The following is a 27,601-nucleotide window of genomic DNA, read 5'->3' as shown; positions in this document are numbered from 1 at the left end:
ATCACTTGGTACTTTTAGTGACCTAAGGTTGTGTCTTTTCAAATGTGCTTTAAATTATACAAACTTCTTATATCAGGGTTTGTAAAGATGGTGGAGTCTTTGATTTTGTTAAATAGAGAAAAAAAAATTAGTGAAAGGGGACAGTTATTTTTATGTAAATCTTATTAATTTATCTATGATTTATACAAGGGCAAAGAAAGCCCTCCTAATTTTGTACAAAGAAGAAACTAGCACCACCTCTACACAGGCAGTGGAACAGATAAGAAAAATCAATATGTATATAATTTTTTTTTCAAAATTAATAAGCAATAAAAATACAGTCATTTTAAATAAAGGCAAAACAAAATAAGAAGCAGAATTAATAAATATGAAGAATAAGATTAAATAAACAAGGCATAAAGTTAGGTTCCATTGATTGTACCATAACAAGAGCGTTCTTTAGTGGTGTCAAACTGTAGGACTTAACTGTGAGGAACTCTCTTTTTCAACAAAAAATTAAAACATCGAGGAGAAGGGGAAGTTGCACTGTCACGTCTCAAGGTCATGAAGAAGGCTGCTACTTCTGAAAATGTAAGCCCAAGGATGGTATAAAGGAGACCAGAAATAGCAGAGGCCCAATTTGCCTGAGGTTGGCAAAAGGTAAAGAGCTTCTGTTATATCAGGAGATGGAACTTCTCACTGAATGACGGGTGAGGGGCAAATTAATTTTAATCTCTTGCCAACAAGTGGGCCCTCAGATTATTTTCCCCTTGAGTTCTTTTTTTTTTAAGAACATATGTGGGTATTACCCTTTTTGCTTAGACCTTCCAAAGCACACAAGGCCTTTTGTGATAAAATACCACCAAGAAGTATGTAGAGCCTTCTGTTTCAGTAAGTCTTCCTCTAATTTCATTTCCTCATCCCACTTCAATCTTCATTCTAGGGTGAACATACGACTGGAAAAGTACTTGATGTGTTGGCCATAATTACGGCCAGTCTGCTCCCAAGCTACATTTGATATTGGTGCTGTTAATAAAGATAGCATGAGCACTCTAGATTTTGTAAGACATCCTGTGCTACTGTAGCATGTGGGATGACAGGCAGCAGACCTCTTACCGAATGTGATGGGTACACTCAGGTAACTATTATTATGATTTGCAGCACAGAATGACACAATAAGGTGAACAAACCTCAAAATAAGAAAGATATGACAAGAACTGAATTGGTCAGCCTCAGGAACAGACCTCACCCCAGGCAGCCTGGCCCAAAACTTAAATGGCAGGCTACTTGGTGTGCACAAGCCAGGGTCGTAATTAGAATGCTGCACCCATGGAGATATAAGGGTGAGAGCCTGAGCGAGGAGAGAACAAACTGTGAAAGGAAAAGAGGGGAAAAGAAGACAGAATAGAGGTGTCTGAGGAGAGTGTGACAGCACAGAGGCAGGCAGCCAGTGACCTAGTGACAGAGCGAGCAAACCAGCTCCACTGATCAGTTTGGTGATAGCGGGGCTGTTCAAAACGTTCCTCCTAGGGATCTGGCAGACACCAATAGAGGCAGTCGAGATGAGATTGCAGCTGTTGGCGTCTCTGCTAGCTGAGAATGCTCAATGGGGTGAGCTGGAGAGACGGAGAGTGAGAGAAAAAAAAGGAACTTGATATCTACATGCTTTTAGTCTACTTTTTATTCATGGATTTATTTACTGATTGACTTTTAATGTCACAGATGAGCACTTGTTTTTATGAAAGCATTTCTTTTATCATTTACTGAAGCACTGCACAGTTGGCACTTTGGTATTCTAATCCCATGTTTTGATTGACTTTTCCTTAACAAAAGCACAACCCACTTTGCACCATAATTTTGTTAGTTATGTGTCAGCATTGCACCACTCATCCGGGTTCCGGATGCAAATTGTGTCAAGCTGCAGTTATGAGTAGATGACCACCTGCTATACACCACACACTTCATTAAGAAGGCCAATGGACATGGACAAGTTCCCCAAGTGCCTCGCAGCATCACCTACTCTGAACACTTCCAGTTCTGTATCAATCTCGCAAGATTCATCCCAAAAACCTGAACCAAACAGCAATATTAAAAGAACATACAATCCAGATTTTCTGAGGTACAGATTTTCTTTCACCATGAAGCATGGCAGGCAACAGCCATTAGGCGTCATTTGTGGTTTGGTACTGCCAAAGAAAGCATGAAGTCTTCCAAACTATTAAGACATTTGGAAACAAGTCATGTAACATTTATGGAAGTAAATCATTTGACCTTTTTAAAATGAAAAAATGAAAACCTTGAGGCTTCACCAAAAAAAAAAACCCTCTAGTGCACAGGTCACTAATAGGTGGTCTGGGTCTGGACCCAGACTTTGTTCTGTCCGGACCCAGACCCGGAACAGACATATTATTTTGTTTTATTTAGTTTTGGCGGAGATTACATTTTTACCGACGACTGACAGTGTTTCTGCACCGTTACTCAGTGAAAGGGACCTCCTACATGTCTCTGTTTGGCCAGAACTTGTTGCCTTTGTTGGTTCAAGTTGGTTGAGTTTAAGCATGAAGACTGATATTGGTCAAAGTGAAGGCAAAAATGTCAGCCAATCACAGGCAGAGTTGGGAGGGCCTTCACTGAAGGAAAACCTGCAGTCCGCGTGAAAACGGCTGGCACTCTTATGGCAGCGGCAGTGACAGGGAGAGAAAAATATAAAGGAGTGAGAAGACAAGAGAGAGAAAAGCGGCAAAACAACGGTGGAAGGTTAACACCGAAAACTGGGCTTGTAATCAGGAATGGACTGAGGTGTTTATGTTCATACTTCCAGTAGGGAGCTTGAAACCGCTGTGTCTCATCTGCTCTGAGACGGTGGCAGTGGTTAAGTGGGAATGTGAAACACCACTATGAAACTAAGAACAAAATTACATTTGAGAAAAGTTACCACTAAATTTGCCAGTTAGGCTACAGAAAATAAGCGATCTTAAAGCCAACTAACAATCAGTCAATGAGGATTTGAACGCATTCATTTACTGGCCAACAACTTGCTAACGAGTGTTCCCTCAGAGATGCTTGGACATCACAAAAGACATTCAGTGATGACAATCTTCACACATGCATGAGGATGGCACTGAGTCCATTCCAGCCCAGATTTAAAATCCTGGCAGACCAGGCAGGAGCTCACTGAACAAGAGAAAGTAGGCAGCGGGATAAGAGAGGAAAGAAAGAGGGGAAGATACGGTCAGTTATTTAAAGATGTTCAGATTTACTGTGACACTGGTTAAGCCTGTTCAGCTGTGCACATATTAAAAACTCGTATATTTTATTTTTGTATGAGGGCACGTCTTTTTTTTATTGAAATGTTAAAACTTGTTATTATTACTATTATTATGAAAGTACTTATTTATAATTTTCAGCTGAATGTCAGATTTACTTTGCTTTTACTTTTGTTATTTATTTTTTCTTATTTATTTTAATTATTATTGTATGTAGCCCTCCAGAGTCCAGAGTTGCACTGAAAATAAACATTGTTGAAATGGCATGGAGTTACAGCTTTCTTCGTTTGATCTGAGTCATTGACTTCACACAGTGCAGATATTGATATAATGGCAATGCTACTTCATTATATATAAATTAATTGTAATATATAACTAAATTATAATGCAACTTGGGTGGTGCAGTGGTAGTGCTGCTGCCTCGCAGTAAGGAGACCTGGGTTCGCTTCCCGGGTCCTCCCTGTGTGGAGTTTGCATGTTCTCCCCGTGTCTGCGTGGGTTTCCTCCCACAGTCCAAAGACATGCAGGTTAGGTGGATTGGCGATTCTAAATTGGCCCTAGTGTGTGCTTGGTGTGTGGGTGTGTTTGTGTGTGTCCTGCGGTGGGTTGGCACCCTGCCCGGGATTGGTTCCTGCCTTGTGCCCTGTGATGGCTGGGATTGGCTCCAGCAAACCCCCGTGACCCTGTGTTAGGATATAGCGGGTTGGACAATGACTGACTGATTGACTAATGCAACTTAAACATGATGATGCTGCGGACCTGTACATGAGGAAATTTTCTCTATCCGGACCTCCTTAAATCATAATTGACTACCCCTGCTCTAGTGTGTTGGTATAACGAGCCAGCAGACACTCTGGGTATCCTCTTGTTGCACATAAAACTGCCAAGTATAAGAAAGCGCATACAAGTGTAGAAAAGTTCTAGATGAGTCAGTCTCCAGCAAACCAAACTGCATTCCTACTTGTGTCCTCCTCACATACCTCTGAGTTCAACAAACTCGTGAAAATCAGCCAAGTGCAGTTTACCCATTAAAAAGACAAATGGACACCAAATTTGATTTAACATCAAACTCTTGGGTGTTAAGTTAATTTTTGATGAATAATGGACGAATTTCATCTATTATGAACACTGCATTGAAATAATGAATATTAGGGGGCTCTGCCCCCTGCTCGCTTCACTCACCAACCCCCAGGTGGGCGCTATGTGTTAGCCACTTTGCGGATCTGCCTCACATGTGCACAATAAAACTAACTATTTTACATTACAGCAAGTAATTAACCATAGTAAAAAATAGTAAAATGTAATAAATTGAAAGAAAATTATGTTTCATGTTGCGTTCAAGGTATTTGTTGCGTTATATGTTTTCATTCTGTTTGGCTTTGAAATTAACACGCAAATAATTTTAAACTTACACCTTTACTGTAAAACTTCAGTAAAAACATCCATCCATTTTCCAACCCGCTGAATCCGAACACAGGGTCATGGGGGTCTGCTGGAGCCAATCCCAGCCAACACAGGGCACAACGCAAGAACCAATCCCAGGCAGGGTGCCAACCCACCGCAGGACACACACAAACACACCCACACACCAAGCACACACTAGGGCCAATTTAGAATCGCCAATCCACCTAACCTGCATGTCTTTGGACTGTGGGAGGAAACCGGAGCGCCCGGAGGAAACCCACGCAGACACGGGGAGAACATGTAAACTCCACGCAGGGAGGACCCGGGAAGCGAACCCAGGTCCCTAGTTCTCCCAACTGTGAGGCAGCAACTTTTCGTTAATATCGCATTTAATTTTGATTCTGTGTTTGAACTAACATCGTGACAATGCAACGTATGCCCATGAGTGAACATCATTTCTTTCGTTCTAATAAATAAACCGAATTTTTCAAATGTTTGTCCCTGTGATTTGTTAATTGTCATAAAGGATACATCCTTCTTTCAACAGTAATTCGGCCAGTGTTAACGGTTGTAGATATTCTACGGGATATCACCATCACCACCAACTGTTTCAGCATAGTCTATTGATACGCATTTAACCAATATGCCCTGTAACCGATTGACAATTTTTGCGTTAATTCGTTTGACTTCATCGTTTCTCGGTGCTGGGATTGCCCATGTACTCATTTCTTCTGTCGATAGCCCTTCTCGATGAAAGTCTTCAATAAGATATGGACATAACAAGTCTTCCTTTATTGGGGACTCAAAGTGGGGAAAATGTAAAAATTGAAGCATTCACACGAATAAGAAGTGTGTGGCCCATGGGCGTGTTTGACAATGGCTGTGAGGGAGGGTGGGACTTGAAAAAATCTCTTGGCAATAGTCTCGTCTCGCAGGACTTGAAAAAATCTCTTGGCAATAGTCTCGTCTCACAGGACTTGAAAAAATCTCTTGGAAATAGTCTCGTCTCATCTCGTCTCAAGATTTTCTTTTATAATAGACAGATGTATTTACTTCTTTTTATTAATATATGCCATTCAAAGAAAAAAATGTTGCCTACTTGACATGAAAATTACTGCTAATGAAGGATCATCAGTGAGTAAAAAGTGATAAAACTGGGTCACAAGGCCAAAAAGGTGAAGAGCTGCTGTCGTAAAGGACATTACATTGACTTTTCAGGGTGGTGGCCAAACCCAAGAAGGCTGATGAAAAGACAAAAAGACTTCCCAGTCCTAGTTACGTGGATCTCATCTAACTATAAATGGGGGGAGGCAGAGAACAAGTGGGGCAGCTCACCTGCGGTCTCCACGAGGCTCAGAGTCCCACCTGTGTGGCTGCATCTGGCTGATTATTCACACAAAGAATGTAAACTGAGCACAGATACCATATTGATTCACTTGCAAAGTCTTCATTTCACACAGACAGGGCCTGCTCTGTTAACCAGAGAGAAAGCGACAGGAGAAATACAAGAACTCAATCGCCTTCAATTAAGAGACTGCAAAATAGATAAAGGGATCCAGCATGTCTGGAATCAAAAATCAATTTAATGACTTCTTGTCTTAGCTTGCACCCCACAGTGGTCACAAACACCACACAAAAGTCACAAAAAGGAGGCAGCTTCATGGAAAAAGCTTATAAAATCAGCTAAAAAGCCCCAAACCCTAACGTGTGTTAATATAATGAACAATCGATATCCAGGTTCGTCCATCAATAATGACAGCTTTCAGTTTCTGTACTTGCATTTGAACATTTCCATGATTTCTTCTATGCATGATATCTGAGATCTCACCCGTTTGTTGTTTTATATTCAATTCTGTCAAATGTCACAATCTTCTGAAGCAAAAACCTGCTTTTTCATTTGCTAAAAGATTTCAAATATGTAGTCAAGTTTGATATGATTTTTAACCTATCAGTCTTGCAATCCGTAATCATGCTAATCCAGCATTAAGAGTCAAGCTGAGTGATTATTTTCCTCGAATATCTATCTGTTTCTGTCCTCCGCTGCCTGTCCTAAGTGTGTATGGGCGTTTTTGTGGTAGCATTAGGCTTGAGTTTAAAGAGCCTACTTTTTAGGGAGTGCATGCTTCGTGCAAACTATATTATACTACAGGGAGGCCCATACTTATGTATATGACGTCTCATAGGCTGTAACATTTAAACTACTTCGCGAAAAGTATCAAAAATGGTATCACTGTGTGCCATGAGAATGGGACTAACAATGTGCTGATCCAGGCAACCCCTGCTTTGTTCAAATACAGAATGGCAGCGAATCGATTGTCCCACACTATGCCGTACCAGTGTGACAGTGGTTGAATAAAACATTCCCGCAACACTGGATCGGCCCGATTTGACCCCAACAGACTTTTTCCTGTGGGGGTTACCTAAAAGGCAAGGTGTATCAACATCACATCCACAATGTGGCTGAGCTACGTGCAGCCATCACACAAGATTTTCAGAAGATACCAGTGCAGATGTGCCAAGCCGCCTGCGACAACATTGTTCTTCGTCTTCAGGCATGTATCGATCTGGATAGCGCATTGGTGGACCATGCCATGGAGAACAGGCGATGAAAAAACATTTAAGGTTCTTAATGTCGTCGCAGGAGGCTGGGGGACAGACCCAGCCGGGATGCCTGGAAGGACCGGGAGGTGGCGTGTTCATCCTCCAGGCCACGAGGAGGCAACTGCCCTGGATCAGAAGAGGGCCACGGAAGGGGAGCAGGTTGGCTCAAGCCCATTGGGGCCCGTGCCCACCGTCAGGGGGCGCCCCAAGCCTCATGGAGCCCGGGACACATTTACTTCCGCCACACCCATGGATGACAATCCTTCCAGGGACATCCGGAGTGCTTCTGGGTGTTCGCCTGACACTTCTGCCATACCAGGAAGTGTCGTCAGGCAGAGCACCTGGAGCACATCCGGGTAAGAATAAAAGGGGCCGCCTCCCTCCAATCAGTGAGCTGGAGTCGGAAGTGGGAGCAGGCCGAAGCTCCCGTGGAGAGAGGAAAGGCAGCCCAGGGATAGTGAGAGAAAGGCCCGGGAGAAAAGTGATTTGAGCAAGGAGCACAGTGTGTTGTGCGGGACTGTGTTGTGTTGTTTGGAGAGCAAAAAATAAACTTGAGTTTTATAAAGATGCGGTGTCTGTCTGATGGTTTCCGGGCAAGTCTCACAATGTTCATGTTCCATTATGTTACTTGATAATAACATTGGTAGTTTCCTGACAATAACGCTTTTTGAATCATATCTTCTTATATAATACGCTACCGTGGTTGTCCGTTTGTCTGTCCAGGATTTTAAATCACCTGTAGCTCGCAAACCGTTTGACCTATTGACCTGAAATTTGGTACACATATACTACATGACGTCTACTATCCATTTTTGGGGGTGAAGATTGACCTCTGAGGTTATTCCTCTTTTTATTTTTATTTTATTTTATTGTAGAATCAACTCTCAGCAGTAGCCAGTAGGGTGGCCGTGCGGCGCATGCATACTGGCGCCGTTCTCATTTCTACCACCTTCGCTGTCACTTCCCCTACCTCATATCTTAAATCATTCTTGAGGCAGATTGAACACTTAAGTGCCAGCTTAAGTGAAAAATTAAGGAAAACGTACTAAGTAATTGCAATACAAACACTGACTTAATCAGTTTTAACACAAAAAGATGTCGACGAAAGAAGAGAAGAAGCGGGCCGCTAGGGTGGAGAAAAGAAGAGCTACTCAGGAAGTGCATCAACCTCTGAGCAAACGAATGCTAAACGTACAGAGAAAGAGGGGGAAAACTATGAATGCTCAAGTCAAGTGTATTCACTGCACGTTATCATGCAGTGTGCCATTACTGTACATAAATATGGGCCACCCTGTATAATGAAAATATCTTTATATCAGCTGGGATTGATGCAGCATATGCTGGGTCTTAAAAATAAAATTTCTCTTTAAGGCTTCTGCAGTAAACCGACACAGTTTTGAAGCTTTTATCTCTTCAGAGACCACTCGAGATGAACGTCACACAAGTGAGACACTCCTTGAGCTAGCCTGCATATAAACCTATGCAGAAAAGTACAAAATGCTTTTACACCACTTCACTTTTCTGACATGATGCTGTGTTGAAGCCTTGCGCTAAAATCATTTAAATTATTTTTTCCCTCATTCAAGCAACACTCAAAACCCAAGAACGACAAGGTGAAAACAAGATTTTAGTATTTTTTTGCAAATTTGTTAAAAAATAGAAGACTGAAATGTCACACTGAAAAACATATTTGAACCCTTTGCTATGACACTTGAAACTTGGCTCAGATGCATCCCATTCTATTGATCATCACTGAGATGTTTCTACACCTTTTATGGGGTCCACTTGGGATCAATTCAGTTGATTGCATATCATTAGGAAAGGCACACGTCTGTCCATAGAAGATGCCACAATTGACAAACACCAAGCCATGAAGTGGAAGGAATTGCCTGCAGAGCTCAGAAACAGGATTATGTCCAGGCACAGATCTGGGGTAGGGTACAAAAACATGGCTGCAGCATTGAAGGCTCCAAATGGCACAGCTGCCTTTATAATTCTTTATTGGAAGCCATTTGAAAAAGCCACGACTCTTCATAGAGCTGGCCACCTGGCCAAACTGAGAAGTCGGGGGGAGAAAAGGTATGGTAAGGGAAGAGACCAAGAAGCCAACTGTGATTCAGTGATTTCTAGCATATAATTTCATAAATGTTCTGTATGTCTTTAGCTAATCAAAGCAAATGTAAAATTAGATGATGTTTTAGGAGGTTTGTTTTACTTCATTGATGAGAACGGTGGTGCTTTGATGTTTATCTAACCAATCTCCCCTGTCGTTAGGACGGACTCAGGATGTGACATTTATGATGAGGGGGAAGACGCATCAGACCATCTTGGCAAGGGGGACTGTGTTTGGACCATCCACCATAGGAATGCCATAAACTGACTAAACAAAGCAACGGGGGAATGAGTTGCACCTGAGTGCTTTCATTGGTAACTGGCCAGGAAGAGACGGGACAATTAATTCTATTAGTCTAAAGTTTGGGTGCTTATGATTGGTCATGAATAAGAGCTCATTCTGTACTACAACATCCCATTGGTTTGTGTTTTGTGGTAAGAGTGGTATAAAGTTTGTCACCTTGCCTTTACTACTCTCTTTTACCATCTGGCCACGAAGAGAAGACCATGATGAAAAGAACTCCATCTCGACAGCCATATTGAGAAAGGCATGTGGCCAGTTTCATTGCTCCATTCAGAGGCCATGTAGTAGCAAAATGAACCAGTAACCCGAGAGCCACCTGTGGACACAAGATGCACTGCTACTTAGGCTGTAATGGTATGGTTTCACAATATTCACATAGTATTCTGCTTCCTTAATAATTTTGGGCATTTTATCAATAATATATAATTAAATGCATAATTTAACTCTTGCCTGTTTTCTAATTGCCTGATGTTACAGATGTAGAAGGGAAGAGAGGCAGCAAGTGCTAAAGTACCTGATCACAGAGTGGTAAGTATATGGAATTTAAGACAATAAAGAGTTTAAAAGGGGAAAATAGAGTCGCCATATAGGACCTTACAAAATAAAATACTGATGGTCACTCTGCTTGAGCTGCACAGAAACTGTGTGAAGATGGGAGAAATTCCTACAGCTGACCATGTGCATCAGAGCACCATCAGTGCATCAGATGATACCAAGATAGGTGGATTAGCAGATAATTTGGAATCCGTTATATCATTACAGAAGGACTTGGACAGCATACAGGCTTGGGCAGATTTATGGCAGATGAAATTTAATGTCAGTAAATGTAAAGTATTACACATAGGGAGTAAAAATGTTAGGTTTGAATACGCAATGGGCAGTCAGAAAATCGAGAGTACACCTTATGAGAAGGATTTAGGAGTCATAGTGGAATCTAAGCTATCGACTTCCCGACAGTGTTCACAAGCCATTAAGAAGGCAAACAGAATGTCAGGTTATATGGTACTGTGTGTGGAGTACAAGTCTAAGGAGGTTCTGCTCAACCTTTATAACACACTGGTGAAGCCTCATCTGGAGTACTGTGTGCATTTTTGGTCTCCAGCCTACAAAAAGGACATATCAGCGCTAGAAAAGGTCCAGAGAAGAGCGACTAGGCTGATTGCGGGGCTACAGGGGATGAGTTATGAGGAAAGATTAAAAGAGCTGAGCATTTACAGTTTAAGCAAAGGAAGATTACGAGGTGACATGATTGAAGTGTTTAAAATTATGAAGGGAATTAGTCCAGTGGATCAAGACTGTTATTTTCAAATGAGTTCATCAATAACACGGGGACACAATTGGAAACTTGTTAAAGGTAAATTTCGCACAAACATTAGGAAGTTTTTCTTTACGCAAAGAGCAAAACCCAAGCCATAAGGTCAAAAGAACTGCCTGCAGTGCTTACAGAGAGGATTGTATCTGAGGAAGGCTACAAAAAATCCCTGCAACATTAAAGATTCCCATGACCACAGTAGGATCCAGAATATTTAAATAAAGAAAGTCTGTAGCAACCACAACTCTTCCTAGAGATGGTCACTTGGCTCAAACTGAACAATCATGGGAGGATGGCCATGGTAAGAGAGGTGACCAAGAACCTAATCGTCACTCCAACTGAGCTTCAGAGAATCTGTGTGGAGATTGGAGAATCTTTCAGAACCACAAACATCACTGAAATACTCTCAACAATCGGGGCTTTATGGCAAAACAGAAGCCTCTCCTCAGTAAAAGACACATGGGAGCCAGCTTTCAGTTTCACAAAAACACACCTAAAGGACTCTTAGACTGTGAGAAACAATATTGTCTGGTGTGATGAAACCAAGATTAGCATCATGTGTGTAGTAAACCAGGCACGGCTCGTCACTTATGCAATGCCACTCCAATGGTGAAGCTTGGTGGTGGCAACATCATGCTGTGGGGTTGTTTTACAGAGGCATTGACTGGTAGACTAGACAAAGTTAATGGAAAGATGTAAGGAGCAAAGTGCAGTAAGTACGTCAGGGGTCCGGACCCAAGCTGTGACGGATAAGAGAAAAGACAGATAACAAAACAGCTGCTTTCAAAATGATATACAATAGATTGGTTTAGTGAAGTCATATTTATTTACAAAATAAACTATATTAACAAAATATAATATAGTATTACAATATTATAAGAATTAATTCATTTTGTTAAGGACCAGTGTAATAAGCAAACAGAACTCAAAGGTACTGGAGTTTTCTATGTTTAAATTGGAGTCTTAGGCACGTAACAAATGGTGCCCTATCTTATACTCCATTATCTGGGTTATGGAGCACATCTCCAAATCCATAAAAGAAAGCTCTCCCTACCATTCAATTTATCTCCTGCCACTCACGTTCTGTATTTTTCTATACCACAAACACTCCTGCTTATTGTCTCCTGACTCCCTACTCAAAACATCCTTCCGCCACACTTTTCTTTTTCTCCTGTCACTCATCTCCTAAGATGTGTGTCTGCCCCTCACATAACAGAAACCCTTCACCCAGTCTCATCACTTACACAGCACTCCACACTTCCAGCTCCCACACAGAGCAGCACAAGCTGCCTGCACATCACAATACAATATATTAACAAAGCATAATATAACCGAATTTAAAAAGAAAATTGCAATACAGAAGAACATTAACATTAATACAGAAGAACATTACCGTCAGTGGTTTCCATTTTTAACACTTTTTTCAGTTTTGTTGGCATCATGCTTTATATCGTTCCCTGTTGTTCTTCCTACTCCATAAATTGAAGCAGTACTTGAAGCACTTTCGCAGTTTCATAAACATTTAATAACTTCAGTTTTTTGTGACAATTCTAACACCGCACGTTTACATTTATCAGCCATAACAATGTACAGTAGTTTAATTATAACAAAGAGAAAACCTATAAAACGCTATTAAAGTTGAAGGTATGAACTGACACTGTGATTTCAAAACGTGACCTGACAAGTGGTGCTGGGGAAGAACACTAAGCGCTAGCAGAAGGGAGAGTTGTTCCAATGTGCAGAGCTCGTAGCATACCGCATGGCAGGAGTAGTACAGTAATAGGTAGGTGCTGGTGTGCGCTTTTTCTTTTTGGCACTGACGGCTAACAGAGACTGAATCAAGTGATGGATAATTGAGGTTACATAGTGTGGACGCTAGGGGTCGCTGTTGCCCCTTTAAACGCAACAGATACACACTCAGGACACAGAGTAAAAGCACAAAGAAGTATTTTAATGTTTCTTCTTTTAAATAATGCTCCTTCAAAGCACCCCAGCCACCATAAACACAATTAATTAGCACAATAATAATTACAATAATTCACTCCTCCACACCTCCCAGCAAGCTCTGTCACACTCTTTCCGACTCCGGCTGCCTTGCTGGGTCTCCAACAGTCCTTTATATGGTCCTTGACCCGGAAGTGCTTCTGTCCTTCCGTCCACGTGACTTGCTAGCATTTCCGGGTCAGATGGAGAACTTGCTTTTTCTTCAGTCCGGAAGTACTTCAGGGCTTCTGTCCCCATGACTTTGGAGTACTTCCGGGCTTGGCAGACAGTAAAATCTCCCAGGTCCCCCTACAGTGTCTCCTGGCAGCACCCACGGTCCCTAGCAGGGCTGGGAAGCAAACTCCAGATCCCATGGTGCCTTGCGGGAATCTGGGGCACCGCTATGCTGCAGGGAAGTCGCCATCTATCTTCTTGGGGGAGACAGTGTCCCAACGTAGCTACATGACCCCATCCTTCCAGTGTTTGGGCGTCCCGGTCAGGTTGAGCTGCCGTCCGCCCATCACAATAGATATCCTTAATGAAAACCTGCTCCAGAGTGCTGTGCACTTCAGACTGGGCCGAAGGTTCACCTTTCAACAGGACAATGACTCTCATCACAAAGTAAAGACAACACAAAGACAGGAGTGGCTTAAGGGCACTCCGGAAATGTTCTTGAGTGGCCCCGGCACTTGATTTCTAAAATCCTTTCTTTCACTTTGTCAATCTGGTGTATTAAGTGTTGTTTAATGTATGAAAAAAATGTAATTTCAATGATTTTACCACATGGCTGCAACATAACAAAACATAAAAAAGTGAGGGAGTTTCTGAATGCAGTGTAATTTAGTAAATTTAGACTCAGAACTGAAGAGAATATACATATACAGTAAATACACCTTTATAGAAAAATCTCGTCAATTATTAATAATAACCTTAACTTGATTCAATCCAATTTTTCTTAAATATTTCATGAGTTAAGTACAATATGTTTCTTCTGGAAGATAGAGCTGATGTTAGGCTATAGTCAGTAAAATGCTTGTGAATAGTAGCATGGCACCTTAAAGGGTATTCTGCTCAATTCCCAGCATCCTGAGGCACTAGGAAAACCCATTAGCTCACAGGCGCTCTACTGTAATACTCTACGGCTAATAGTTACTATGGAGACAGTGTTTGTCTCAACACATCCATAATGACTGGGGATTCAAGAAGGAACTCCAAATGCATCCCCACTGGGACAGCACAGTCTCACTGTGCACCTAACTTAGCACCGATTGCTACTTACATCCTTAGAGAAACAGCACGACAGCTCATTATTTAAGTGCAGATTTCTTTGTTTGCCTCACTTGCTTTTAATGTAACATTTATAAGTCAGAAATTCTAAAGAGAAAACAGATGATGGCAGCAAAATGTCAACTCAATTTCTAACCAGTATATTTTGCTTTTCCATTACAAACTAAAGAAGGGGATCCAAGTGCTATCCTGGTCTCCCCAGCGGTTTCCTCACATGTCTCATTAAATGTGCATATTAGGGTCAGTTGAGCCAGTTCTAGTTTTTGTGTGAGAGTACAACTTGACTAGCACCCTATTTTTTGGGTGATTTCTATCTTTACCTCAGTGCTGCTAGGACAGGCTGTGGCTCTCCAAAACTTACACTGTTATGCCTTGTGTAGGGAAAGGCTAAGTGAGATATGGGGATGAATGGGAGAGGAAACATTAACCAAAGCCAAAATTAAAACGAAAGATCTGTCCTTTTGATTGTCACTACAAAACACAAATCAAAGAATTGTTGCAAGCGTCAGAAACTGGGAACTTGTAATACCATACATACACATTTACGAAAGATTCACTTTTTAGTGATATTCACAAACTCGGATAATGACGCGTCTGATGTTTTTATATTGTTATGTTGATAACGTTAATACATAAGAACATTGAACATAATATATTTGACAAAGACAGGAGACCATTCAGTCCATCAAGCTCGTTTGTTTAGCCCAGGGGTCCCCAACTCCAGTCCTGGAGGGCCACAGGTTTTCATTTTAACCCTTTTCTTAATTAGTGACCTGTTTTTGCTGCTAATTAAGTTCTTTTGAATTAATTTTAATTGACTTGTTTTTTAACATTTGTTCCCCTGAAGTTCTTTATCGTTCCTATTTCCTAAAATGGCACCCAAACAGAAATTAAATTTGAAGTGAGTGAGCAAAGAGAAGACCAACTAAGGGGCCTCAAACTCCAACCAATTTCACTCCAACCAGTTGCTTAATTAGGTGCCGAGTCTTTTTGTTAATTAAACCCATTCTTTAATTTCATGGCTTGTGGTTGCTGTCATTGTGCACTAGCAGACATTATCTCTTTTCTCAGAGTACTGTTAAAATGTTTGGGGGTCTTGAGCAGATCAGTATTCTTGCAACCTTCACCTTTCTTTATTTTCAGATATTGTATGATGGACATAGTTTGCTGGTCATGTTTTGCTTCATTTTGTATCTCATTATTGTCTGGGTGCTAATTAAGTAAAAAGAAATAATTAAGGGGTCTGAGTCTTCAGGAGCAAGTCAATTAAAATTAATTCAAAAGACGTTAATTAGCAGCAAAACCAGGTCACTAATTAAGAAAAGGGTTAGAATAAAAACCTGCAGCCACTGCGGCCCTGCAGGAACGGAGTTGGGGACCCCTGGTTTAGCCAATAGCTACGCTGTCCCGATAACTCATTCAGATATTTCTTAAAGGTTGTCAAGGTTTCTTCTTTAGCTCCATGACTTAGTTATTTGTTCCTGAGTCCCACAGCTCTTTGCATAAAGAAGTGCTTCCTGGCTTCAGTCCTAAATGCACTTTGCCTTAATATCCACTGACGTCTTCGAGTACGCAATTCACCCTTAAGGTGAAAGAATGTTGCTGGGTGTGCTTTAACAAAGCCTTTGAGGGTTGGTAGACTTGAATGAGGTCCCCATGCAGTCTCCTGTGCTCGAGAGTAAGGAGGTTTATTTCTCTGAGTCTGTCACATTAGGACATGTCCTCAAGTCCTCGAGTGCTCCTGGTTTGCTCTCCTCTGCACAGCTTCAACTGCTGCTATGTCTTTTTGTAGCGCGGTGACCAAAGCTGCACACAATACTCCAGATGTGGTCTTATTAGTGCATTTTAGTAAGAGAATAACGTCCCTTGATTTATATTCAACACTTTTTATGATAAAATCGAACATTTTATTGTTTCAAAAAAATATATTTATATGAATGTGTTGAAATCACTTCTGTATAGCTTGGTTGACTAGAATTGTTTTTATTTTTTTGTCCACCACCTCCTGACTCACCGGTACAAGAAAATCCCCACATATGATACACTGTTCGATGATGTTCAGTGTGACAGGTGGCTGGGACGCTCCTGCTGCATATGTTCCGGGGGAGCAGCCATGGGCTCTTCAGTACCTCCCTCGGGACACTTGGTGGCAGCCTCCCTGGGTGACGAAGGTGCCTCAGTTTCCCGCAGGGCTCCATGGGAGATGGAGTATACCACAACCCTGTGGGGATCTGGGGTGGCCACCAGGCTGTGCTGCATGGATCCCGGAGCCAACCTGGAGACCTCTGCAGCCCCACCCGGAAGTGCAATTAGCAACAGGTGTTCAAGCACCTGGAGCACTTCCGGGTGAGCTATAAAAAGGGCCAGCATCCACCACTCAGAAGCCAGAATCGGGAAGGAAGAGGACGAGGTTGCCTGGGAGGAGTGGTGGTGCCAAGGTGGAGGATTGTGTGTTGTGGGTTCAGTGCTTTTGGGACTGTGTTGTGCCATCCAGCTGAAGAAAATAAAAGTCTTGTTTGGATTTTACAGGTGCCTCTTTGTCATTCTGTGCCAGGTTGGGCTCTATATAGCGCCTTTCTCACACAGTTATGCAGGATGTCCAGCTTTTTTTGGTGTCTCAAAACACCTCCCCCCGTTTTAGGCTTTCAGCACCCAATATGGAACATAGTTTATCTGGGAAATGACACCCTTATGATAAAAAGTAAACTAGTATGTGTCTTCAGCAAAAATGATCAACAGGAGCTGAAGTTGTGCATGCCACATCAGCTGACTCCTAGTGGTTCACCGTAATGGGATACGAGGGGTTAAAATTACTCCTTTTCACAAGAAAAAAAAATATTGGTAGAGTGACTAAAACAACGAGACTGTGAAGAGGCCAAAATGAGCCCCTATGAAGGATTGCTGGGCTCATTCCCATCGGAGCACCTTGAAGTAGAAAAACGCTTCTCTGGATCAAGAGAGCTAAGACGGTCTGGGCACGTTGTTAGTAGAATTCCTTCTTTGTGCCTCCTGTGGGAAATATGCAAGGCATGACGTATTGAGACAAAGTAGAAGGGCAGACTCAGGACACAACAGAAGGATTACATGTTTTGTATATGGCATGGAAGTGTCCGGGAACTCCACAGGATGAGATGGAAAAGTTGCTGAGGAAAGGTAGACCAGCTCAGTGTGGTGCTACCATAACACCTATCAAAATAAGTACAATGAAATCGACAATGATAAAATGAATTATTCGAGCAAAAAAAAATCTTTGGGGATGAGAGAAGAAGACCAGAGTACTGAGAGAAAAACCCACACAGACAGTTGGGCAAAAAACACACTCCACAAAGACAGTGGCCAGGCACAGAATCTCTGGTGGCACCCATGGACCTTGACAGGGATGTCCCTCAGGATTACAAATCTCATGGATCCCTGCGGGTGTCCACACTAGGGCTATGCCAGAGGTGCACTGCCATCTATTGTACTGGGGAAGGAACTTCTCTTGACAGACAACCTCCCCCAGTCCCTTCACTAATCTTCCATCCTGGTTGGGATAATAATCAAATAACATCCTGGCTGGGCTATGCCTCCATCTATAGTGTCCATCTATTATGGCCTCCCAAACAGGCCAGGAATTGCCCTTCATCTAAATAAGGGTGCCACTTCATCCCTTAGGCCACTTACACCACTGGCACTATAACTGATTCCCCAGAGAAGCCGGGTAGCACAGCTAGTTACATTATAATATAACATTTCTCAAATCCGCTTAATCCAACTCAGAGTAGCACAGACATTTTATTATACAATGTGGTGGACAAGCATTCTTCTATTGCTGCCAGTTTTTGATACTGCACCTTCTAAGTTCTTCAAACAAAGTCAAATATTAGCTAAAGAATACCTTATTGGACAAATCTCACATTATTTAAAAAGTATAATTTCATTTATGCAATGAATACTGGCGGGACAGGGAACTAATGAGCAATAGCAGTAGTTGCTGTGTGTTCCACTTGTATAGTAAAGGGCTAATTAGAAACTTATTCTCTTTCTCTATTAAATATATATTTTAGTGGAGTTGTCAGCATTTGACTCTACATTTGTTACATGATATTAGAATTATGTCCAGATCCTCTGGGTAGGCAAAGTAAAACCATGTTTTCAGTTTGTTGTTGTCATGTACCGCACATTACAGCTGTAACATTCTGAGGTGGCCACAGGATCTTGGTTTGTTTCAGATTCACTACTTTCAATCCTCTGCCACGCACTTTATAAGCTCTGAAATTAAACGCCTCGCTGCACTACTTAATACATACCCCAAATAAACCATTGTGACATCTGACATTTTCTAAAGACAGCCTTCTTATAATTTCCAAACTCCTCTGCGTTCACCTCCACTGAAGCTCATTCATCTTTTCTTTATCTACTGCCCACAACTCTCTTTTGATGTTGCTTCTTCTCTAATGAGAAAACTGAAATTGTCATTCTTTATGTTGTGACACTTAATTTTCTCTACTTCACATCAGAACCTATACCCTTGATGTAATGTCCTATTGATTTTAGCTTCTATTATTTAATATGTTAATATAATGCGCGGTTCCTTGTGATACAGCAATGGATAGCTGACAATGCTCACCAGTGAATTGGCTCTACAAAATAAGAACTGACTGATTACTTCATTAAAGTTTATGTTTTAAATATCCAAAATATAAGGTAAAGTGTCTGTGATGTCTGGATGTTTGAATGGACTGGTATAGTTTTTATCGGGTGTGTGGAAAGGAAGCAAACCTCTGTAGGAATGTGAGGTGAATTAACACATTTGCTTTTGATTAGTACATCATCAAGCAGGACCCCAATCTCGCACCATTTGTCTGTCCTCTAGATGTCTCACCACCGCAGAGTCACTTCATAAGACTACATTAGGCTTTTAATAAATAATAACAATAAAAATAAATGTCACTTATACAGCACACCGTAGATACATGTGCTTTACATTAATATATAAAATACTAGCTGTCCCCCGTGGCTCTGCCCGTGTAGTAGTGAAACAAGAAAATGTTAAAATTCAATTAAAAAAAAATTTAATAATTTGTATTGAGAAGAATTTACATTGATAGCTTTCATATCCAAGGGCCTCTTGATATACAATATTTTTGGTTTTGCTATCAGGGTGAGAATGTAGCTGTGATCTCTTTGCCAAAAATGTAAAAAGTTGGCAAGGAGTCTCTGGCATAGTGGAAGGTACAGTAGGTACACTCCAACATCAAACCTTAACACTGCATCTGATCGTGTTCAGCTCTGATGGGAGAGCGTCCCCCGCATGGGGAGAAGAGCACATGGCCGTGATATCTCTGCCAATGAGTAGGTACCCTCTAAAACACACGTAGCTGTGATCTCTCTTTCAAAAACGTCAAACGTTACTCTTTAATAATCTCTAGATGATAATGTCTGCTGAACAAACAGGTATTGTTAGCTAAGGTGGAGGCTGGCGTGTGAGTGAGGATGGGCCCGCCTGGCTCCCTACTCCTGAGGTCCCGCCTCCCCTTCCCCTTAGCCTACTGCATGTCTCTCAGATTCGCGCAAATAAATTGGCGCCGTAACCAAACTATAATACTTTGAGCGATGAGAGAAGTCACAAAATCAACTGGAATTTTCAAGCAAATTATAGAAAAAAACCTGATCTAAATCTGTTAAGTAGTTCTCTTGTGAAAAGCAGGCAGACAGATAGATGTTGGATTTTATATATAGAGAGAGATAAAACATTCTCAAACAAGAAATGCATGATAAAATAAAAAAAAGGATAAACATTATAAATCACTAAAAGTATATTGAAAAAGATGCTGTAAGTCTTCATTCTCTGTTTTAATAATAGCCAGCGACAGTGAAACCCGAATGGTTCCATATGCGCAGGTCAATGGAGCAGAATGCTCGATCACCCATTGTAGACAGGCTTGTTGACAGGACAACTAGAGAATTAGAGGATGCAGAGCAGAGAGTGAAAGCTGATGTGGATGGAATAATTAGGCCCTGAAGATATATGGGTGGAGAAGCAGCAAGACCCTTGTACAATGCCTTAAGAAAGTTGTCATTCCCCTTGGTGTTTGTCCCATTTTATTTCATTGCAACTTGGAATTAAAATGGATTTTTGGTTGGACGAGCAGCATTTTATTTACACAAAATGTCTACCACTCTCAAGGGACAAAATATTTTTTTTACTGTGATATAAAAAAAAATTAAAAAAAAGAAATCCTGAGTGTGTATAGGTATTTATCCCCCAAAGTCAATACTTTGTAGAGCCCCCTTTTGCTGCAATTCCAGCTGCAAGTCTCCTGCTTAATGTTTCTATTTGTTTTGCACATCTTGCCACTGGGATTTTCGCCCATTGCTCAAGGCGGAACTGCTCCAACTCCTTTAAGTTAGATGGGTTGTGTTGGTGTACAGCAATCTTCAAATCATGCCACGGATTCTCAAGTGGATTCAGGTTTGGGCTTTGACATGGTCATTCCAAGACAATGAAATGTTAAACCCGTCTAATGTAGCTTTAGCAGTACAGTATGTTTAGGGTCATGTCACTGTCCTAATGGAAGATGAACCTTTGTCTCAGTATCAAACCTAAGGCAGACTGAAACAGGTTTTCCTTGAGAATTGCCCTGCATTTAGTGCCATTTATCTATCCTTCAATCCAGCCCAGTTTTCTTGTCCATGCCAATTAAAAACATCCCCACACTATGATGCTTCCACTATCATGCTTTATTGTGGAATGGTGTTCTCAGGGTGAAGAGAACTGTTGAGTTTGCCCCACACTTGGCGTTTCCCATGATGGCCAAAAAGTTCAGTTTTTGTCTCATCTGAGTAGAGAACCTTCTTCCATGTGTTTGAGGAGTCTGCACATGTTGTTGGGCAAACCAGACATGTTTTCTTATTTTATTTTCTAAGCAATGGCTTTATTCTGGCCACTCTTCCATAAAGCCTCTCTCCGTAGAGTGCATGGCTTAAAGCGGTCCTATGGACAGATACTCCCATTTCCACTGTGGATCTTTGCAGCTCCCTCAGTGTTATCCTTGGTGTCTTTGTTGCGTCTCTGATTACTTCCCGGTTTATGAGGTTTGGGGGGTGACCTCCCCTTGACAGGTTTGTAGTGGTGCCATATTCTGTCCATTATGTTGTAATGGATTTAATTGTGACCCGTGGGTTATTCAAAGTTTGGGATTTTTTTTTTATAACCCGAACCTGATCTTTATTTCTCCACAACTTTGTCTCTAACCTGTTTGCAGTCAGGGGCCTTTCAGAATAGGTCTACACACAGATGGACCCCAATCAACCAATTATGTGACATCTGAAGTTAATTGGTTTGGAGCAGATCTTATTTAGGGGTTATATGGCAAAGGGGCAGAACACATATGCAACCTTTCAGTTTTCACTTGTTTTTTATACATACATACATATATATATAAATACATAGATAAATGTACATAAATTTACATAGACATACTTTCATATATAGGTGATACAGTATCTGACAAATAATACAAAGAGTACACATAACCTGTTTTGCACTTATTGGGGCTTGTCAGGTGTACACACTTTTGCATCCCCTTACAGAGATCGAACCTCAAACATCAGCGCCAGAGGTGAACAGCGCATACACAAAAAAAAATTATATATATATATATTGTGATGGATGGTGGTCGGGATGCCTCTGAGGAGGAAGGACAGTTGGAGAGAACTTCAAGGGGACGCTCTTTTCCCCGAACTGTTATTTAGCAGCCCCCTGCGTTGCCATGCCGCCTTGGATTCCTGCAGGGCCATGTGGGAGTTACTATTTGCCAACACGGCCCTGTTGGGATCTATGGATGCCTCAAGGGGTAGCTGTAGGAACTGCAGGTGCTGCAGAGCCCTACTTGGTGCCTCAGCCACACCTGGGAGCAATTCCAGACCTCCTTAATGAACCATCTGGAGTGCCCCCAGGTGTGGCTTAAAAAGGCCGCCTCCCAAGAAGAGTCAGAATTGGAGGATAATGCTGATGAGACTCACCTGTGAAGGAGGAAGACTCTGGAGGAAAGAGATTGGAATTTCATCATATGTGTGACTGTTGGTATCAATCCTTGGAGACAACTCTAAAGAAGGTTGCCTTTCTATAAATAAAGGCTCTTGTTGGACTGAGCTGGGTGTACTTGTCTATTTGTGTCTGCTTGGGGTGGCAGCTGCGTCCTGGGTCATCACAATATATATATATATATATATATATATATATATATATATATATATATAGTAACAGTAGGGGGCACTAGTGCTCCCTTGAACCGTCAGGTACCACGCCAAACACCAGATAAAAGTCCAAGACTTTTTATTTTTATAATAACACAGTGCACAAAGCACCCTCCACTCCACACTACTCATATAATCAATAAACACTACAATAATCACAATTCCTCCACTCCCAGACACTTAGCCACCCTTCCTCCCAGCTCAGCTCAGTGTCTGGGCTTTCCCACAGTCCTTTTATATCCCCTGACCCGGAAGTGATTCCAACCCTGCAGTCCATGATTCGCTATCCCTTCCTGGTCAGATTAAAAGTCCTTTTCTTCATCCCGGAAGCACATCTTTCCATCTGGTCATATGATCAGGACGCACTTCCGGGTTATAGGGCACGTATAAGTCCTTCAGCCTCCTTGCAGTGTCCTCTGGTGGGCCCCACGGTGTCCAGCAGGGTTGGGAATAAAAACTCCATTGTCCATGATTCCCTGCTGGTCTTCGGGGCACTCCCATGCTACAGGGAGGGCTCCATCTAGCGGCCTGGGGGTATTGGCCGGGATGAACAGCCAGCCATCTCCCACAATATATATATTTATATATATATATATAAAAGGCGTTATATCGGCATCGACCTGACACAGACTGACACCGGAGGCACACGTAAAATAAAACACAAAGATTTATTTTCTTCACTTGTGAGGCACATCTTTCCCGTGTCCTAAAGGCACTAAATAGTCCCGCACTAAGCACACCAAATAAATTCAAACAAAATACTCTTCCTCTACTCCTCCCAGGCAGCTTTGTCCTCCTCCTCCCAACTCTGGCGCCCTCAGCAGTGGCTGTAGGTTCCCTTTATAGCCCACCCGGCAGTGCTTCAGGTGGTAATTAACCTAAATTAGGCTGCACTTCCGGGTGTGGCTGTGTTGCTGCCCACACAGGCTCAGGAAGCCTTGCAGTTCTTTCTGGCGGTGGCCACAGAACCCAACAATGATGAGCTCCGGTGTTCCAAGATAATGGCCCCGATGCAACCCAGGGGGGCCGCCACCAAGTGTTCCGGGGGACGTAGAGTGCACCCCATACACGCATACAGAAGGAATTTAATTTGCATTCTACTTCAACAATTTGGACTACTGTATACTGTTAAGTCCAATTACATAAAATCCAAATGAAAATCAATTTCCATAATTGCAGACTGTAATGTGAAACAGGACTACCCAATGCTCAATCACCCATTGTATACAGCTTTGTCTGCAGAACAACCAGAGAATTAGAAGATGCAGACCTGAGAGTGAAAGCTGACAAGGACGGAGTAAGTCAGTCCCAAAGATATGTGGGTGAAGTAGCAGCAAGACACTTGTATATGAGTAGCAGAATCATACAGTATGTTGGATCTGCTCTTTAGCAGGTAACCAATGTAATAAATAAAGCAAAGTGGTTATACGGGAATGCTTTCCATGTATTAGTATGTACATATGCAGAGCTAACTTCTAGGTGGTCCTTTTGATGGAGATGGCCTCTCCAGGTGCAAAGCATTTACACTTCATAAACTGTTTCATACACTTTAGAATGAGACAGAGAACTCTTACCTTCTAGCAGGTCTCTTGCCAGACCAGGTTCTGCCCCTGTGGACCGAACAAAGTCTGACAGGACTGCATCCATATCCAGAGTCATGTGATCATGTAGAGGCACTGCCCAGCCCTTAGCAAAACCCGTGGAAGTCGCCAGCCTTTCAGGCTCTCATCTGAAACAAAAAATGAAAGAAACCCATTTATTAAAGCATGCTTAATCCAAATAATGTTACAACTTCGAAAATCGAAGACACTGAGTTAAAAGGATCATCTCGGAAAAGCACTGGACATGTCAGGCTTGATCAGAATCTTTTGGTGCCTAAACTGGATTAAGTAGGTATGAAAATTAATTAATAAATAATCCTAAATATAGTTTTTATATTAAATGTACTCAGTGCTGCAAGTGAAAAAAAACTAATGATCTTCTTTCTTTCACTTTACAAAACTTAAATGCGTGAAGACTGATATTTAGTATATAAAGCAATATATACAGCATCCAGAAAGTATTCAGACTCTTAATTCAGTACTTTGTTGAACCCCTATGATAGCTAGGAGAGCGTATAGTCTTCATATTTAAAACCTGAATTTTGTTTTGTAAGGTTTTGTCGCTTTTTTCCTGCTTTCTTTTAATCTTTCGATGTTTTGTGTTTCTTTTCATCATTTTTTTTTTTTTGAGTTTAACTAGGAAGTATTTTGCTGTATAACTTTGACTTTACTGTGAGGAATGATATTTTCTTCAAATAAAATAAGATTAAATAGATAAATAAACTTGATTACTCTCTGACACATGCTTAAGCCATTTCGTGAGGTGGGAAAACAGTTTTTTTTTTTTGTTTGTTTAGATCACAATTGAGTCCTTTGACATTCCAGCTTACAAAGTTCAATGTTTGGTCAGATAAATACTGTTTCTGAACATTTGGGAATCTATATATATAATTCACTAAGCCGCCAGCGAGCAAGACACCCATCTAAGACCATTGGATACGACTACAACTCGCAGAGCCACGCCCACCAACTCGGACGCAGCAACTCACAAAACAGGGTGTCATTCACGTTCGTCTCTGCTACACTCCACATGCACCTCTGAGCCACATTGACTCTTCATTATTTTTTTCGGTTACGACTCACGACCGCGTCCACCATTGCAAACTGTTTTACACGCCATGGTCTTAGAGTTGGTGGGCGGGTCTCCGTGATTTGTTCTTGCAAGTGGGCACATGACCAGCCGGTGTGTATGCTTCGAGAACGAGGGTGGACGCGGCAGGACCATCTAAGAACAGGCATGTTTGTCGCGGATGTAAATCGCTGTATGCAGCGTGTAAAACAGTTTGTTTGTCGTGGATGTAAATCGCTGTATGCAGCGTGTAAAACAGTTTGCGAGGGGTATCCCAAGGTCTTACAGTTGGTGGGCGGGTCTCTGTGAGTTGCTCTTGCGAGTGGGCACATGACCAGGCAGTGTGTATGCTTCGAGTGTGAGGGTGGACTCGACAGGATCAGCTAAGAAAAATCATGTTTGTCGCGGATGTGAATCGCTGTATGCAGTGTGCGACAGCGGTCCTTCAATTGTCAGTCACAGACAATTGTATGTTGCCCTCTCCAGAGTTCCATCTTTTCATTCACCTACAGTCGTATCCTCAAACCCACCTCATTTGGACAACTGTGTCTTTCAGGAAGTGTTCACCCATCAATACATTATTATGCGGCGTATGCTACTCCGCGGGTTGGCTAGTCTTAAGTAAAAGTAGTAGTAGATTTAGCTCTAACACCGATTTAATATTGTTATTGCCGACTATTATGTCTAAACAGTTATCATTATGTTGGCACATAAGGGGTTAAAAAGAATTGCTAAATAGTAACTTGCTCTCTTTCCTTTCTCCATCCACCACATCAGCTTGCATCCCCAAAAGAGGTTAAACCACACTTTATAGAGACCAAATCCTCTGACATGCCAAGAGTCGAGGTTTATAAAATGCAAACTCGGCATGGAAATCATCTTAAAGTTACGGAAAGGTTCAACCATCAAATCCTAAGCAGACTTATTTGGTGTTGGCATCTTAGTTTCTCAATGAAGTGAACAGAAAATCTTGTTTCAGAGCGAATTTCTATGACACGTCAGTCCCATTAGTCACATTCTAATGCCTGCCCGTCCATTCAGCTCTCTGTCTTCTAAACCAGGTTGTTCTATACCTACTGTATAACAAAACAGTCTGAATCTACTGTGGGTATAAAAATGAAGTAATTAGTAGCTTTGATCATACTTTTCATACAAAGTTTGCTCAATATTACAAGGGGAATATAACCAAGGATATTTTTTCTTTCACTGTACAGAATTTTATAAATGCATGAAAGTCAATATTTAGTGAATAAAGTAATATGAGATGTATCTAGAGATTGCATTAAGTGCATGCAATATCCACCGTCAGCAGTTAGAGAGGAAGAGAAGTAATTGAGTAAGTAACCAAACAATGTTAATACATCAATAAAGATAAAGTACATATGTCTAAAGCAGAATATCATTTTATCAAGATTAAGAAGCTGACGAGCATCATCACTTTAGTCTTAAACTGGACCCACGGAGTGAATTATAGGAGACGGGCAACATAAAAACAAGTGAATTTGCTGACTAATAAAACTGAAGAAGATGTGAGATGCATGCAGCACAATTGTCTTCCTTTTGTTCATCTCCTGTGTGTTGAACAGTAACACTGTGCCCTATTTCACAATACCAGCAGGAGCAACACCCTTCTGAAGAGAGACACTATCTGTTCACTTTTATGAGAAATATGTAGATGAAACATCACTGCTAGATAGAAGAAATTTTCATGAACATGTTATTTAAGGTGGCAGCATAGGAAGAAGACTTTCCACAGAATTTATTAGGTTGTGAAACAACCACATAAACCTTTGCATCAAATGATGAAGCAAAAGGGAATCTCCATTAGGATAGCGTTTATCTATTTGACATTAAAGCTTAGTCATCAGGCATGATAAAAATGTGATCAATTTGTTAAATGTTGGAGTAAGCTTTTGTACAGTAAAGCTCTAATGGTGCATTAGCCACGTAAATTATAACACAGCATAACATTCATAAACCTGCTTAAGTCCAGCTTAGGGTTGTGACAAACCAGAATCTATCCCAGTCACACTGCACAACAGGTAGGAGACGGCTTTGAACAGGGGATACCCATTCATGTACCCACTCTCTGACTAAAACAAGGACAATTTAGAGCCACCAATTAACCAATCACATACAGTATTTTGGGTTATGGAAGAAAAAACCCATAGAGGCAACCCAAACACAAGGCTGCCACCAAAACTATTGCATATTGGGAAGGTTGGACGGATCTCTTTAGCTGCCCCTGATCCTATAACACACCAAGGAGGCCAAAATAATACAAAAAAGGATTATTGATCATGAAAATAAACAATTATATGGGTGAGGAATACATAGAAAGTGCAAGAGAGTGTGCAAAACAAAGGACAACAAATAACCTACCATGCTATTTGGCCTTCTTAAAGAGTATTTGCTCCTGTCTAACTTGCCAAAGTAACACCA

The 27,601-nt window shown here is 41.5% G+C and overlaps 1 protein-coding gene across 1 annotated transcript in view; it reads right to left on the bottom strand.

Annotated features, from left to right (window-relative positions):
• otud7a (OTU deubiquitinase 7A) overlaps positions 1-27,601 on the bottom strand; it is a 523,825-nt gene that overhangs the window by 202,129 nt on the left and 294,095 nt on the right. The window contains exon 4 of the mRNA XM_028823137.2: positions 24,064-24,218. Within this exon, the coding sequence (XP_028678970.2) occupies positions 24,064-24,148 (85 nt within the window). The 5' untranslated portion in view covers positions 24,149-24,218. The remainder of the gene's footprint in view (positions 1-24,063; positions 24,219-27,601) is intronic.

Source organism: Erpetoichthys calabaricus, chromosome 17 (genome assembly GCF_900747795.2).
Source record: "Erpetoichthys calabaricus chromosome 17, fErpCal1.3, whole genome shotgun sequence".
Classification (NCBI taxonomy): domain Eukaryota; kingdom Metazoa; phylum Chordata; class Cladistia; order Polypteriformes; family Polypteridae; genus Erpetoichthys; species Erpetoichthys calabaricus.
Note: the sequence above shows the minus strand (reverse complement) of the source record. Positions and strands in the feature narration are given on the sequence as shown.